The following is a 14,289-nucleotide window of genomic DNA, read 5'->3' as shown; positions in this document are numbered from 1 at the left end:
TAAGCCTCATTTGGCATTTCAAAGATCAAGGTTGAAGGATTTGAGGTCAAACAAAAAGTTTCCAAAAATGGAAATTACCTGTAATTTTCACCTGCCAAAAATGGAAAGTCATGCTCCTCAAAATTACATCATGAACCATGCTTCAAATAAAAATTTGTCCAACATGAAAGTTGAAGATCTTGCTCTTAAAAGGCAAGAACACTCATTTCTCATTTATGGTTGGCAAGTTATGATCAAATCATTTTCAGAAAAAGTTGAAATTCAAAGTGCCATAACTTTTGAATGGAAAGGCCAAATTGGGTGATTCCTTTTTGAGAAAACCACATTTGATGTGTACTATCCAAATCCATCATCACATTTCATCAAAAACCTTCACATAAAAAGGTCATTTTTCAAGTGGACCATTTAAAAATTGGTGGGAAAAAAGGCCAAATTTCAAAATACATGGAATTTCCACATGAAACCAATTGGAATAGCTTCTAAATGTGATTTATGACTTGCTTCAAAAGAAAAAAACACTGTTCCATTGGTTCAAGCTATCAAAGGGCAAATTGGCCAAATTGCATAATAAGCTCAATTCACTAATCACTCCAATTTGGTTAAACATGATTAAAGCATGGATTAAGGGGTACTATAAAGGCCTAATCCTAACAGAAAACTCGGAATGAACAATCACAATTCAGATCAAATTCACAAAAATCTCAAAATTCTCTCAATTTTCTCCATTTTTCACATACACTTTTTTTCATCAATTCATCAAGAATTCATCAATGCTTGTGCTAGTTCTTTGCTGAATCATCATCTGCAGGTAATTTGGGAGATCTGTTGAACAAGATTGTGGAAGGAACTGTGCAAATTCGCAACTGTTGCAACCTTGAGCTTCAATGGCAATTCGCGATTTCTCCATCTCCAAGGCTTGTTGAGTTGAGCAACCATTCCCAATCACCTTCTGAGCATAATAGACGATCTGTTTTCATCAATTAGGACCAAACACACACGGATTCCACAGCTGCACATCAAGAAGGTAAAATCTCGATTCCTTCGATTCTTAAAATCAACATGTGGTTTAGGTAGAGCGCGCAACATAGAGTATTCTGACATTTGAATCGTGCGATTTCATCAAGTATCGAAGGAGAAATCTGGATCTGAATATTTAGATGCAAAACTTTTCTTGATCGTATCTTTTTCTATGTTGAATGTTAGATGAAATTAAGTTGATATTAGTGATGTACGTTGCATGCTGATTACATCCATATATGGTTTGTGCATTTCCATGGAGTTTTGTGAATGTTGATGATGAACAGCTCAAGAACATGATGAGCACGTATTTTTTCCTTTCCAAACGCGATTTGATCCATCCGGCCTGGCTTGCATTCAAATTTTCTGTTTCCCGCTGGAAGTAACCAATAACGCCACGCCATTTCATTAAATGAAACGGGGCGTTTTGCCCCTGGCTGCATCTATTTACCAAAATGCCATCCGCGCCAATTAATTCATTCAAATCATTAAATAATTATTTCATTTCTTAACCAAACTTCTAAAAATCATAATTAATTCACCTTTTATCCAAATTGGATGGGGATTTTTGTGTTAATCTCCAAATTCCCTCTAGTTTTTTTTAGGCATGATAATGGAAGTTGTGCCTGGTGGATTTTTGATTTTGCCTAAGGACTTTGGACATGTATGCTATATGTGTATGTTTTGCCATTTCATTCATAAAATAATGATGCTTACTCCAAAATGTGTGAAATTTTACATGGCTATTCTTGACTCTTTTCTGGTGATTTTGATGTATAGTTTGCTAATTTTGAGTTCCTGGTTAATATATATGATGTGCTCAAGTTGAGTGTGACAATGTGTGTCACACTATGTTATGCCATATTCATGAATTTTGTTTCCATGCTTATTGAATGCCATTTCCCCTGGATTTTTGCATGTGATTACATCTGCATGTCTAGTTTAACCATGATTTTTTGTAGGATTTGTTGATACATTTCCTATTTGATTGGTATTTTTGTTTGCTGTTTACCATTTTGTGAACTTTTCTTGAGTGATCAACTTACATAGCTTGTAAAATTCTCATTCCTTATCATATGAAAATGAAATTTGGTGGAGTGTTTCTTAACATGTTTGACTTAATTTTGGCTTCGGTCCCATTCATTTCCAATGTTTGATTTCTGTTTTACATTTGCTTGAAGTTGGTGTATACTTTGTGACCTAGTTTGGGTTGATTTTTGCATACCATGACTTCCTGATTTTAATTTCCCTACTTCCATTTATCCAAATGCTATGAAATTTGATATGCTGCTCATTGAATGTGTTCTGTTTGAGATGGAATTTTTGTGGAATTTATTGAGCTGTTTTGATATTGGTTTGAGTGTGATCATTCTGTTAACTCCAATGTGATTCTAAAATGCATAGTTTGACATGTTTAGCTTATGAAATGCAATTGGTGAATGTTTTTGATATGGGACCAACTGGAATTTCTTCTTATTTGTTTAATCTTGGTTGTGATCATTTTTCACTTGCTGTTTTGAATTTTTCATCTCCTTTTGACCCTAGGCTTGTCCTAGTGGTCTTGTATCTCATGTTTGAATGTGATTTTCAAGTTATGAAGCAAAATGCTTTAAGGAGATTAATGCAAGTTGTTGAGTTGTTTCATTTGATGTTATAAACTAACTTGGTTTATTTTGTAGGGTGCTTGGTTCACTTGAGCTTTGTGCTTTGCACATTACATTGTTTGATTGTACCTTATCTGTTGGTTCTTATCTTGTCTGTTTTGTCTTTGTGACTTGAATACTGATTATATTTGATTGATTTCAGGTACCATAGTCGCTTTAGTTCCTTGAGAACTAGCTATTGCTTTGCTTTGCTTAAGCATTGAGGTAGACTCTCTTGTCTCCATGTAGTCTGGAAGACCTGGCTTGTTATTTAGCCAGGCAACTGTCTGAAGTCCTCCTTAAGAGGCGATGTTTGTGATTGTTTAAATTTGTCCCCAAGCAGGTAAAGACCTCATATGAGGCAATTGGTAGACAAAAGAGATATGTAGCCTATCTCCTACTATTCTGTGAGTCATTCACCTTGCTCACACTACATGTGTTGATGCATAGTGAGTAAATACCCAAGATCTATCGAGTCTAACTTGTGGAGAGAGTTCCATCTTTCTGAACTCCCACACCTTCTGATATTCAATACTCTCTCTGACCAGAGATAAGAGTGATGAGGCACACCCCTCATATCCTTTCATCTGCTTCACCTTGACTCTCAATGTCAAAGTTAAGAGCGCCATTCACCTATTCCAGTTGACTTTTTAAGTCAAACCCTTTGATTGAGCCTAATTGTTTGGTTATAGTGGGTGCTAAATGACTTTGTTTGCTTGATTGATGGTTGCATTTGAACATGATTGCTTACTTGCCATTGTGCATTCATCATTATTGATTGTTAATTCTTGTATGATCATTATTGCATATCCTTGTGATCTATGTTTGTTTGCCCATTGAGGACAATTGTAAGTCCATGTAGATTGGCTTTTGTTCCCATGATATGGAAGGATAGAGTGTAAGACCTCATTGGTCACTCATATCTTCTTTACTCTTGTTTGTTGTATGAGAGGATGCAATTGTAAGTCCCTGTAATGTGGCATTTGTATTCCTATGACCATACTTTGGAGGTTGGTATAAGTCCAGATAGATTGGCATCCGACATCCAAGTTTTGTTTTACTTTAGGAGGTTGGTGTAAACCCAGTTATTGGTATCTGACATCCGCTTTTGCTTTGTGAGATTGGTATAAGACCATTGATGGCATCCGGTATCATTGTTTTACTTTAGGAGGTTGGTGTAAACCCAGTTATTGGTATCCGACATCCGCTTTTGCTTTGTGAGATTGGTATAAGACCATTGATGGCATCCGGTATCACCTTGCTTTTATTTTGCTTACTTGCTTTGTTGCCTCACTCCTAAGGACACACTTGAATCATCTTCTATATGATTTCAAGAGGTGAACTTCTAGGAAGTTTTACACTTCATCCACACCCTTTTTGTTTCAAAACCCCTTTTCACTTGTTGACTTTTAAAAACTTGTAAATGCATGTTGTGCAAACATTCTCATCCTCTTTTCAAATTAGAAACTTGGACCCTAAGTCCTTGACTTTTCAAACTTCTTTTCATAACACTTCTTTGAATCAATCTAATCATACTTTGACCATCCTTTTGTGAATAATCATAATTAATTAATCCAACTCAGTCAATTGTTTTGTGGCTTTGTCCATGCTCGTTAAGTTTTCATGCATTAGCCATAGGTTTGATTTATCCTAGTTGGTTGATGTTAATCTCACCTATTTGTCCTTAGTTGATTGAATTGTAAGTCTTCCTTGCTTATTATAGGGTTAATCCCTCACTAGCAAGTGGAAGCTTTTCTCACATGGTGGACTTGTTGTTTCATAAGGTTGAGTCTTCTCCCCAGGTTAAGCGTAAGGGTTTGTAGATCCGAAAGAAACTCCTACTTCTAGGCTCGAAGTGGTTGACTAGGGATTAACTCCTTATCTCTCCAGTGTTTGGGGATTTGAAACAATGCCTGTACATCATTAGCAAGGTTTTATCCGAAAGCATACGATCAACAATTATGAGTATTTCGTTTTCGTCATCCTCCTTCCAACATTTACTAACAATAGTGTGATAAAGGAGGTGAAGTGGAAAAGTACGTGTTTGTGATTTGCAAATGTGATAGATGAGTGAATATGAAAGATTGATTCAAAGCATGCATAATCATCCCATTAATAAAACCAAATACAAACAACAATGTTTAAAGCATACAGTACTTAAACAAACAAGAAAAAATTACAACAATGCAAAAATGGTAAAAATGGCATAATGATCGCCTTCATTCAAATGCAACGGGCCTTCATCTCTTGATTCTTCGTTGGGATTCGTTCTGCTTGTTCAGGCCGGTGAGAGGATTTACCTTCGAGCTTCACTCGACTCTGCATGTGCTGGCATGGGATTTGTCGCAACGTTTGGCCTCACTGGCGTGAATGTAAGTGCCTTACTATCAACCAGGTCCTGGACCTTGTGCTTGAAAGCCTTACAGTTCTCTATTGTGTGCCCTGGGGCACCCATGTGATACTCACAGTGAGCATTGGTGTCGTAGCCTGGAGGGTAAGGTGGAGTTGCAGGTGTTATCTCCTTCAGAACAACCGATCCATCCTTTAGCAGGTAGGGGAGGATCTTGCTATACGATACTGGCAAAGGATCAAAATGTCTTTCTGGCCTCCTTGCCCTCTGTTGGTTAGGGGGACGTGGTTGTGGAGCACGTTGATGTTGATTCTGATGCTGATAAGCTGTTTGTTGATAAGGCTATTGATATTGTTGTTGATGGGGTTGCTGATATGGTGTCGGGACGACAGCGGCAACCTGATCATGAGGCATAGGAGCATACGGGCGTGCCCTATATCCTCCTCCTCCCATTACAGCATTGGTTTGCCCTTCTGGCTTCTTTGGGAGATTGGGATATGGTTTCTTCATCCCACTTGAAGCATTAGCAGTGCAAGGTAGTTTCCCCTTCTTGATCTGGTTCTCAATCCGTTCTCCCACGGAGACGACCTCAGCGAAAGTCGGAAAACTGGATCCTACCATCTTCTCCATGTACTGGGTGTGCAGAGTTCCCATAAACATGTCAATCAGTTCTTTGTCAAGGAGAGGAGGTTGGACACGAGCTGCAAGCTCTCTCCACCGCTGTGCGTATTCCTTGAATGACTCATTGTTGCATTGAGTCATGTCTTGTAGCTGTGTGCGATTGGGCGCTAGATCAGTGTTGTACTGATAATGCCTGAGGAATGCTTCAGCAAGGTCTCTCCATGACTGGACCTGACCTCTCTCCAGTTGCATGTACCACTCCAAGGATGCCCCACTAAGGCTATCTTGGAAGTAATGAATCAGGAGTTGATCATTACCGATGTGGGCAGCCATCTTGCGGCAGTAAGCTCTGAGGTGTGTTCTTGGGCAGCTGATTCCCTTGTATTTATCAAAGTCCGGGACCTTGAATTTTTGTGGAATCACGAGTCCTGGTACCAGGCACATATCAACGGCGTCCAAACCGGGAGTAGTGTGAACCTCCAAGGACTTAAACTTTTCCTCCAAAGCATGGAGTCTATCAACAGCTGGGTCTGGGAGACCTCCAACAGCAGGTTTGGCGGGTGGTGGCATGAAGAAAGCGTCGTATGGATCTTCGTCACCCATCATGGATCCATGGCGAGCAGATGTAGCAGAGTGCTCGTGGGGGTTCATGTTGACTATGGGAACAGGAATAGGGATCGGTCCTCCTCTAGGCTGATTAGGGTTGCCATCAAGGTCAATCACTCCAGGGATGCTAAGTGATGGCGATCCAAACTCGGCAGCAACTTTCCTGGCTTCAGCGTTAGTCTCAGCATCCTTCTCCTTCTGGGCCAAGAGTAACATGGTCTCAAGCAGACGATCCATCTTTGCCTGCATGGAGTCAATATCTGTCCTCATTGAAACTTGATTTGCTTCCAACTGTTCAAGTGTCATCTTGTAGTTGCGGCGTGTCTCGTACCGGTGTCGAGTAGTCAGCGTTTACTGGACAAAGGGTAGAATATGGTGTAAGTTTTTTGTTCTGGACAATGATATGCAATGCATGTTGATGATATGCAAATGCATGAAGTTTTGCCATGTTTTTCGCAAAGGAATACAGACTCAAAATTATCCACACGTCTGGTACGTCAGGATAACAGAAAGAAGTACGGGTTTCTCTGATTACAAGAAATCCCCAAAGGTAGGTTCTAAAGTTATGTTTTCAAGGAAGGAACTTAGACTCACGGATCAAGTTCAAAACTTCCTCGCAATGGTGGGCTAGCCACATCGTGATGGGAGTTCTGAAATGATCTAATCTAAGTGGGATTCTCGTATTGTACGAACAGGGTGTAGACCCTTCGGTTCAATACTACACAATCACCAATCATGAAAACAAAACTTGGGTTTAAGGCGAGGTCCCTAGAGTCACGGATCGTATTTAGAACCTCCCCCACAATGATGGGCTAGCCATATTGTGATGGAAACTCCAAACAGATCTACTCTAGGTGGAGTCTTCGTATTGTCCCAATGAGGTGTACACCCCCGGTTCAATACTACACAACTCCGGGTTCTAAGTTTTTTCTCGAAGCTCGGGTATGGAGCTTATCTCACAACATACAAAGTTCCATATCAAAGCATCAAGACAAATTACATACAACATAAGCAATATAATAAGGTACAAAGAAACAAACATGGAAGAAAAGAATATCTTCCAACAGTCATAGCAAAATCAGACTAAGTTAGGCTAGACTCTCTCTTGCTTGGAGCAGCCTCCCCAGCAGAGTCGCCAGTCTGTCGCACCTCAAAAATGCGATCCCTCGCGATAGGACGCGGAAAAATGTTGTTCGAAACAGAGTCGCCACCGAACTTTATTTATTCCAATGAAGGAATAGGAAAATATCGAGAAAACCTTTAAAGATAAGAATAATGGTCGTCGCAACCATATTCGGGTTCGGGAGTCGATTACGCAAGGGGAAGGTATTAGCACCCCTTACGTCCGTTGTACTCAACGGGAACCTTTTAGTCTTAATTTTGCTATTTGACTGTTAATTGACTGTTTATCTGCTTGCTTCGAGTGATTAGAGTTGATGATAGATATGGATGAAGACCTCAGGAGGGGAATGAGAGGTTTTTTATTAGTATGCTCGCGAAGATACAGCAATCTCCGGCCTACGTATCCTTATGGTGCAATAAGGAAATCAGAGCATCCGTAGTTCGGGCTACTACGAATATTTGGTGTGTTTTGTTTTGATGAACGACTGTGTAGGTCGGCGTTCTAACGGCTAAACGCTGGCATGTCTACTCTCGGGGGAGGCTCTAGCACTGGTTTGTTGTGCGCATTAGAAAGGATTGACAGTGTTCTTTTGAGAAGGGTTTTGGTCACGCGGGGGTGACAAGTTGAATTGATGTGTTTGGGTTTGATTGGTTTCGTTTCGATCGCACGGGGGCGAGAAGTTAGGTTTAATGTGTTTGAGATGTTTTGGAGAACGACGAAAGATTGAGCAATGTGGTGTTCACCAATCGTCCAATTCTTTCGAGGAGTAATAAGGCGTCCGCCTTCTAGTCCCTTTTCGTTCGAATTATTTTGAAAGTTTGTTTGTGGATGTTGAATATGCACGGTAGTGAGGCGTACGCCTCTTACTTGCTTATTCAAAGAATAATGAGGCGTACGCCACCTATTCCCTTATCCAAGTTTATTTAGCGTGTTTTAGTCGGAAGTCGATAATTTGTGCAATATGGCGTTCGCCAATTATTCAAATAATCGAGAGAGGGCGAGGCGTACGCCTCCCCTCTTTTATCATCCGAAGTTTAAATTGTAAAAGATATGTTTAGATGTCGTATTTGATTTGTGAAAATAATTTGTATTTTGGTAGGCTTGGATTTATTCGATTGTAGTTTTGATTTGATGACGAAGATTCGAGCAATATGGCGTACGCCAATTATTCGAATAATCGAGAGATAATGAAGCGGATGCTCACTATTCTCCTTTTCATCTGAAATATGGAATTAAAAGAATTTAGGAATTTGTAGGAATGATTTGAAATTGTGTGATTTAAGATTTAATTGGATGACAAGAACTCGCGCAATATGGCGTACGCCAATTATTCAAGTGCTTGAGAAATAGTGAAGCGTACGCTTACTATCTCCTTTTCAACCCAAGTTTATGTTTGAAATTGAATGGTTTTGGAAAAATGATTTGAATTCATGTTTATGAATAAATGAATTTTTTTAGTGTATTATTTCATCTACTCGATTAATCAATAACCAAGTAGGTTTCATTGTAAGGAAGCCCAAGAGTAAGCTATGTGAGGTTGATGGCGATGCTAAGAGCAATCGACTTACAAGGGTGTTTTAAAATGGGCTCGATGTTGAATCGAGAATTGTGGTTTGTGCCTTTTTTGAAATTGGTTTGTGTTGGATGATGAAATTGAAATAAAATTGAAATTTAAAATGATTTATGAAAAGATGATTTGGAATTGGAATTGGAATGAAATGGTTTTCTAATTAAACAAATTAATTTCTCAAAATTTGATTGAATCAATTAATTAATTAAACTTAAACTAATTACCAAAATTATTTACTTAAAAAATAATCATGTTAATTAAAATTAATTAATGTTAATTAACTAATTAAACAACATTTAAATTGATTAATTAAAAAATGATTAAAGCTATATTAAAAAACATTAATTAATCAATTAATCTTGATTTGGAATGTAAAACTTGGGGTAATTGACCAAAATGAGTACAAAATAATCAAATCCAATAAGCCGCAATGTGCTCGAAACCGGTTTATACATATCGACCATCAAAACGTCGTATGCGAAGGTGAAAACACGGTGAAATACTCGATTACTTTATTGAACCGTTGGTGGCATGGCAACATAAGTCGTTGAATCCATTTAATTAAATCGGGCAAGCATGGAACGTCATAACAGTAGCATAGTAAACATGGTATCTTACGGTTACCTACAAGATTGTTTGTAACGCAAGAAGAAAAACTAAATGGAAACCAAATGGAGATTTGACCTGATAATGGAATTCACAAACAATATCTAGCATTTTTACCGACTTTCTAAAGGCTCTTTTCACAAAGAATAATCATACCCATCTATTCTTTACAGCCAATACAAACAACTTAATTTTACGAAGCTTAACTTGATATCAAAACACACACTCAACAACAGCATGATGAAAAACAGCTTGAGGCAGATGATGCACAACCAGCGAAAATACAAGAAGAAAATTCTAATTTTTGTTAATCACAACCAAGACATAAACGTGATTTGAGATGTGAAAACAGCCGCACAGACAATATGATACGATGCCGAAGCCATTACCTCAACCTGAATCGTTCGTTAGTGTCGGTAGCTTGACGAGCTTGTGATGGATCTTTGAGCCAATATTGTCAACAGCTATGAAAATAGCAACTCAATAGTCACTGGATCAGAATTAAAACCGGTAGAACCACGTGCATCGGTGAGGTCTTGTATGGGTTGCGAGCTCGCGGTAGGCGAAGTGAGGGTTTCGTTAGAGCGATTTAAGGTTTTCTTCGGAGAGGGGTTTGCTGGTGGTTGAACGATTGGTCAGTTTTGGTGGAGGTGGAGCGTTTATTGATGGTCGCGGCGAGTTAGCGACGGTAGGGGTTTTGATGAGGTCGAAGATGGGTATTAGGCGGTGAGGCGATTTGAGAGAGACGATGAAGGGTTTGAAGCGGCGGTCAATATTGTGAAACGACGAGAGTTGACGGATGAGGTTTTGAGGTGTTTGACGATGAGGGTTTTGATGGTGGAGCTGGTGTTTCGTGGTGATTTGACGGTGACGGTAGGGGTGGATTTTTGGGTGGTTCGCGGCGATGATGATGACGGCGCGAGGTTTGTTTGGTGGTGGAAGTGGATTTGTGATTAAGGTTTTGTTGGAGATGAAGGTGATTTCTGAGAGTTAATGGCGATGGTTTGAAGTGTGATGGTGGAGCTGGTGTTGGCGATGAAACGGCGGAGAGGACGATTGAAGGTAAGGCGATGAGGTTTGGTTGAGAGAGACGATGAATAGGGTTTGTGTGTGGCGGCGATTGAGAGAGTGTGAGGTGAGAAGTTTTTCTGAGAGTGAGGGGTATCTCTTAATTTGGTGAATGTTGTATTGAGAGTGGGGAGTGAACAGTGCGTGAGGAGGGTTTTATGGATTAGATAGAGAGTGAGTATACGTGAGAGGATAAGAAGAAAGCTGGCAGACCGTTGGGAGTGGATTGGAGAGGATCCTAGGAGATTTTTTTGTTTATTACCCCCTTTTTTTTTGTCTTTTTGTGAATAAAAAATGAGGGAATCCATGAGAGTGGGTTTGAGAGATTTTTGAGAATCCAATGTCAAATATATTCTATTTCTCATAATTGTTATTCATTTAAATAATAAATTATAAAAACTAACTAATAATTAATTTAAACTAACTAATATTTAAACTAACTAATATTTAATTTTAAACACATTCTAATTATTTAATATTTAAAGAAAAAATAATGACCCATTAAAAATAGAAATTGAATGCAAATTTGTCCAGGAAATTAAATCAATCATACTAAAATTATCAACACAAAACACATTATTTGAAAAATACACTGTTTCCTCAAATTTTGACTATTCAACCGATTTGTCTGTATTCTCAAATAAATTCATTCTGACTGACATTTCAGGTATTATTCATGATGCAATGTATGTTATGCTATGCATATGATGCAAAAATAAAATGAAATCAATTCTGTGAAAATTTAAATATGCCCGGACAAAATTGGGGTACGACAGCTGCCCCTATTTAATTATCTTGAATTAGAAGGTAGGAATGACAACGGTCATCATACATTCGTGGTGGAAGGTAATTAAATATGAAAGGATCCAAATTTTGTCCTTTGAAATGCAATGGAATGGATGCAGAAAGAAAATGCAATGGATTCTAACAGCACCAAGGTAATAGGGGTAAAATGCCAAATCAATGTCAGCCCTCGAGTCGACACTCGATCTTGCAAAGGTCGCTTCTGATGTAAAGGCAAAGGTGGACATGCTTTCTGGCACCAAAAGGATGACAGTAGGACTTGCTATTACCAAAAGGATGATAGTAGTTCACCATGATTGTCAGGATTGTCATCACCAAAAGGATGATGGATAAACCGAGCTTCAAAAGTAGTCATCACCAAAAGGATGATGGTTACAGTGGGTACAACAAAGATCGCCATCACTAAGAAGATGATGGTAAGATAAAGAACAAGTCTCGCTATCACCAAAAGGATGAAAGTTAGACACAATTCAAGATTTCCGTCACCAAAAGGATGATGTCCGTCACCAAAAGGATGATGGTTATTCTGATAAAGTTTCCATTACCGAGAGTATAATATCAAGGCTATCACCAAAAGGATGATAGTTGACTCATCAACTTCAAAGATCACCGTCACTAAAAGGATGAAGGTATAGTTACACAACAAAACTTGTTATCACCAAAAGGATGATAATAAGTCAAATAACTTCAATGATCACCATCACCAAAAGGATGAAGGTATAATCACACAACAAACTTGTTATCACCAAAAGGATGATAATAAGTCAAAACTCAATGATCACCATCACCAAAAGGATGAAGGTAAGATCAAGACACAAACTTGTTATCACCAAAAGGATGATAATAAGTCAACAATCACCATCACCAAAAGGATGAAGGTATTGTCAAACGACGAAACTTGTTACCACCAAAAGGATGATAATAAGTACACAACGCAACTGATCACCATCACCAAAAGGATGAAGGTAGGATCAAGACAAAAACTTGTTATCACCAAAAGGATGATAATAAGTCAACAATCACCATCACCAAAAGGATGAAGGCAAGGTTAAACGATAAAACTTGTTACCACCAAAAGGATGATAATAAGCACACACGCAATTGATCACCATCACCAAAAGGATGAAGGTAGGATCAAGACACAAACTTGTTATCACCAAAAGGATGATAATAAGTCAACAATCACCATCACCAAAAGGATGAAGGTATTGTCAAACGACAAAACTTGTTACCACCAAAAGGATGATAATAAGCACACACGCAACTGATCACCATCACCAAAAGGATGAAGGTAGGATCAAGACACAAACTTGTTATCACCAAAAGGATGATAATAAGTCAACAATCACCATTCACCAAAAGGATGACGGTATTGTCAAACGACAACACTTATTACCACCAAAAGGATGATAATAAGCACACACGGAATTGATCACCATCACCAAAAGGATGAAGGTAGGATCAAGACACAGACTTGTTATCACCAAAAGGATGATAATAAGTCAACAATCACCATCACCAAAAGGATGAAGGTATTGTCAAACGACAAAACTTGTTACCACCAAAAGGATGATAATAAGTACACACGCAATGGATCACCATCACCAAAAGGATGAAGGTAGGATCAAGACACAAACTTGTTATCACCAAAAGGATGATAATAAGTCAATAACCTTAAATATCACTGACACCAAAAGGATGACAGTAAGATCACACAAACCGAACTTGTTATCACCAAAAGGATGATAATAAGGACAAAACTTCAAAACTTATTATCACCAAAAGGATGATAATAAGCTGAAACAGACTCAATGATCGCCATCACCAAAAGGATGAGGGTAAGATCAAAACAAAACTCGTTATCACCAAAAGGATGATAATGAGCCCATAACTCAAATGGTCACCGTCACCAAAAGGATGAAGGTAAGACCAATCAACAAAACTTGTTATCACCAAAAGGATGATAATAAGTCAATAGTCACCATCACCAAAAGGATGAAGGTACTACAAACAACAGAACTCGTTATCACCAAAAGGATGATAATGAATCCACAATCACCATCACCAAAAGGATGAAGGTGAGATCATAACTTCAAAACTTGTTACCACCAAAAGGATGATAATAATTTATAATAACTTCAAATATTGCTGACACCAAAAGGATGACAGTGTGGTTGGACTTTCCAAATGTCACCATCACCAAAAGGATGATATTTATATTGAACTGGACGTCATCACCAAAAGGATGATGATTGAACCAAAATGACAAGGATCCTTATCACCATAAGGATCGCCGACACCAAAAGGATGACGGTAGGCTGTAATAGTTGTAGAGGTCCTCATTCACCAAAAGGATGAAGGTTGTACCAAAACTTCAAGGATCTTAGACACCAAAAGGATGACGGTAAGATCTCAAATGTCAAGGATTTACCATTACCAAAAGGATAACGGTGATCGTAAACAGGGTGATGATTAATATCCTTCCTCAACGGACTTTCACCAAAAGGATGATAGTGAGAAAAATATTGGAAAAATAAGGCTACTGTCAAAGTTCAGTAAACCTGATTTGCTAGGTAGTATTGGAACATTATTGGGTAAGATTTGCTTGGGGTATCAACAACAAAAGGTTGCAAAACCAATATTCTCTGGGGAGATGTAGTTTCCATCAACAAAAGGTTACATGAAACGACTCATTGAGGGACGCTCAATGCGAAACAAGGTGAATGTTTAAAGAAACAATGTTTGACTAAGCTGAGGATAACATCTTATCAACAAAAGGTTGAAGGATGTAACTTAATGGGGAACGCCCGATAGCAGGGTAGGAACCTACTTAGGAAAGGTGACCATGACTCGACTGAGGGTTGGCCTGGATACCCACAAC

General features: G+C 38.6%; 1 protein-coding gene across 1 annotated transcript in view; it reads right to left on the bottom strand.

The window, feature by feature from the left end:
• LOC127122715 (uncharacterized) overlaps positions 1-6,543 on the bottom strand; it is a 57,244-nt gene extending 50,701 nt beyond the window's left edge. Inside the window, exons 1-2 of the mRNA XM_051053010.1 lie at positions 6,481-6,543; positions 5,949-6,435 (exon numbers count right to left, since the gene is read on the bottom strand). Coding sequence (XP_050908967.1) covers positions 5,949-6,435; positions 6,481-6,543 — 550 coding nt within the window. The remainder of the gene's footprint in view (positions 1-5,948; positions 6,436-6,480) is intronic.
• Between the last annotated feature and the right edge of the window lie 7,746 nt (positions 6,544-14,289).

This window comes from Lathyrus oleraceus, chromosome 2 (genome assembly GCF_024323335.1).
Source record: "Lathyrus oleraceus cultivar Zhongwan6 chromosome 2, CAAS_Psat_ZW6_1.0, whole genome shotgun sequence".
Lineage (NCBI taxonomy): Eukaryota > Viridiplantae > Streptophyta > Magnoliopsida > Fabales > Fabaceae > Lathyrus > Lathyrus oleraceus.
Note: the sequence above shows the minus strand (reverse complement) of the source record. Positions and strands in the feature narration are given on the sequence as shown.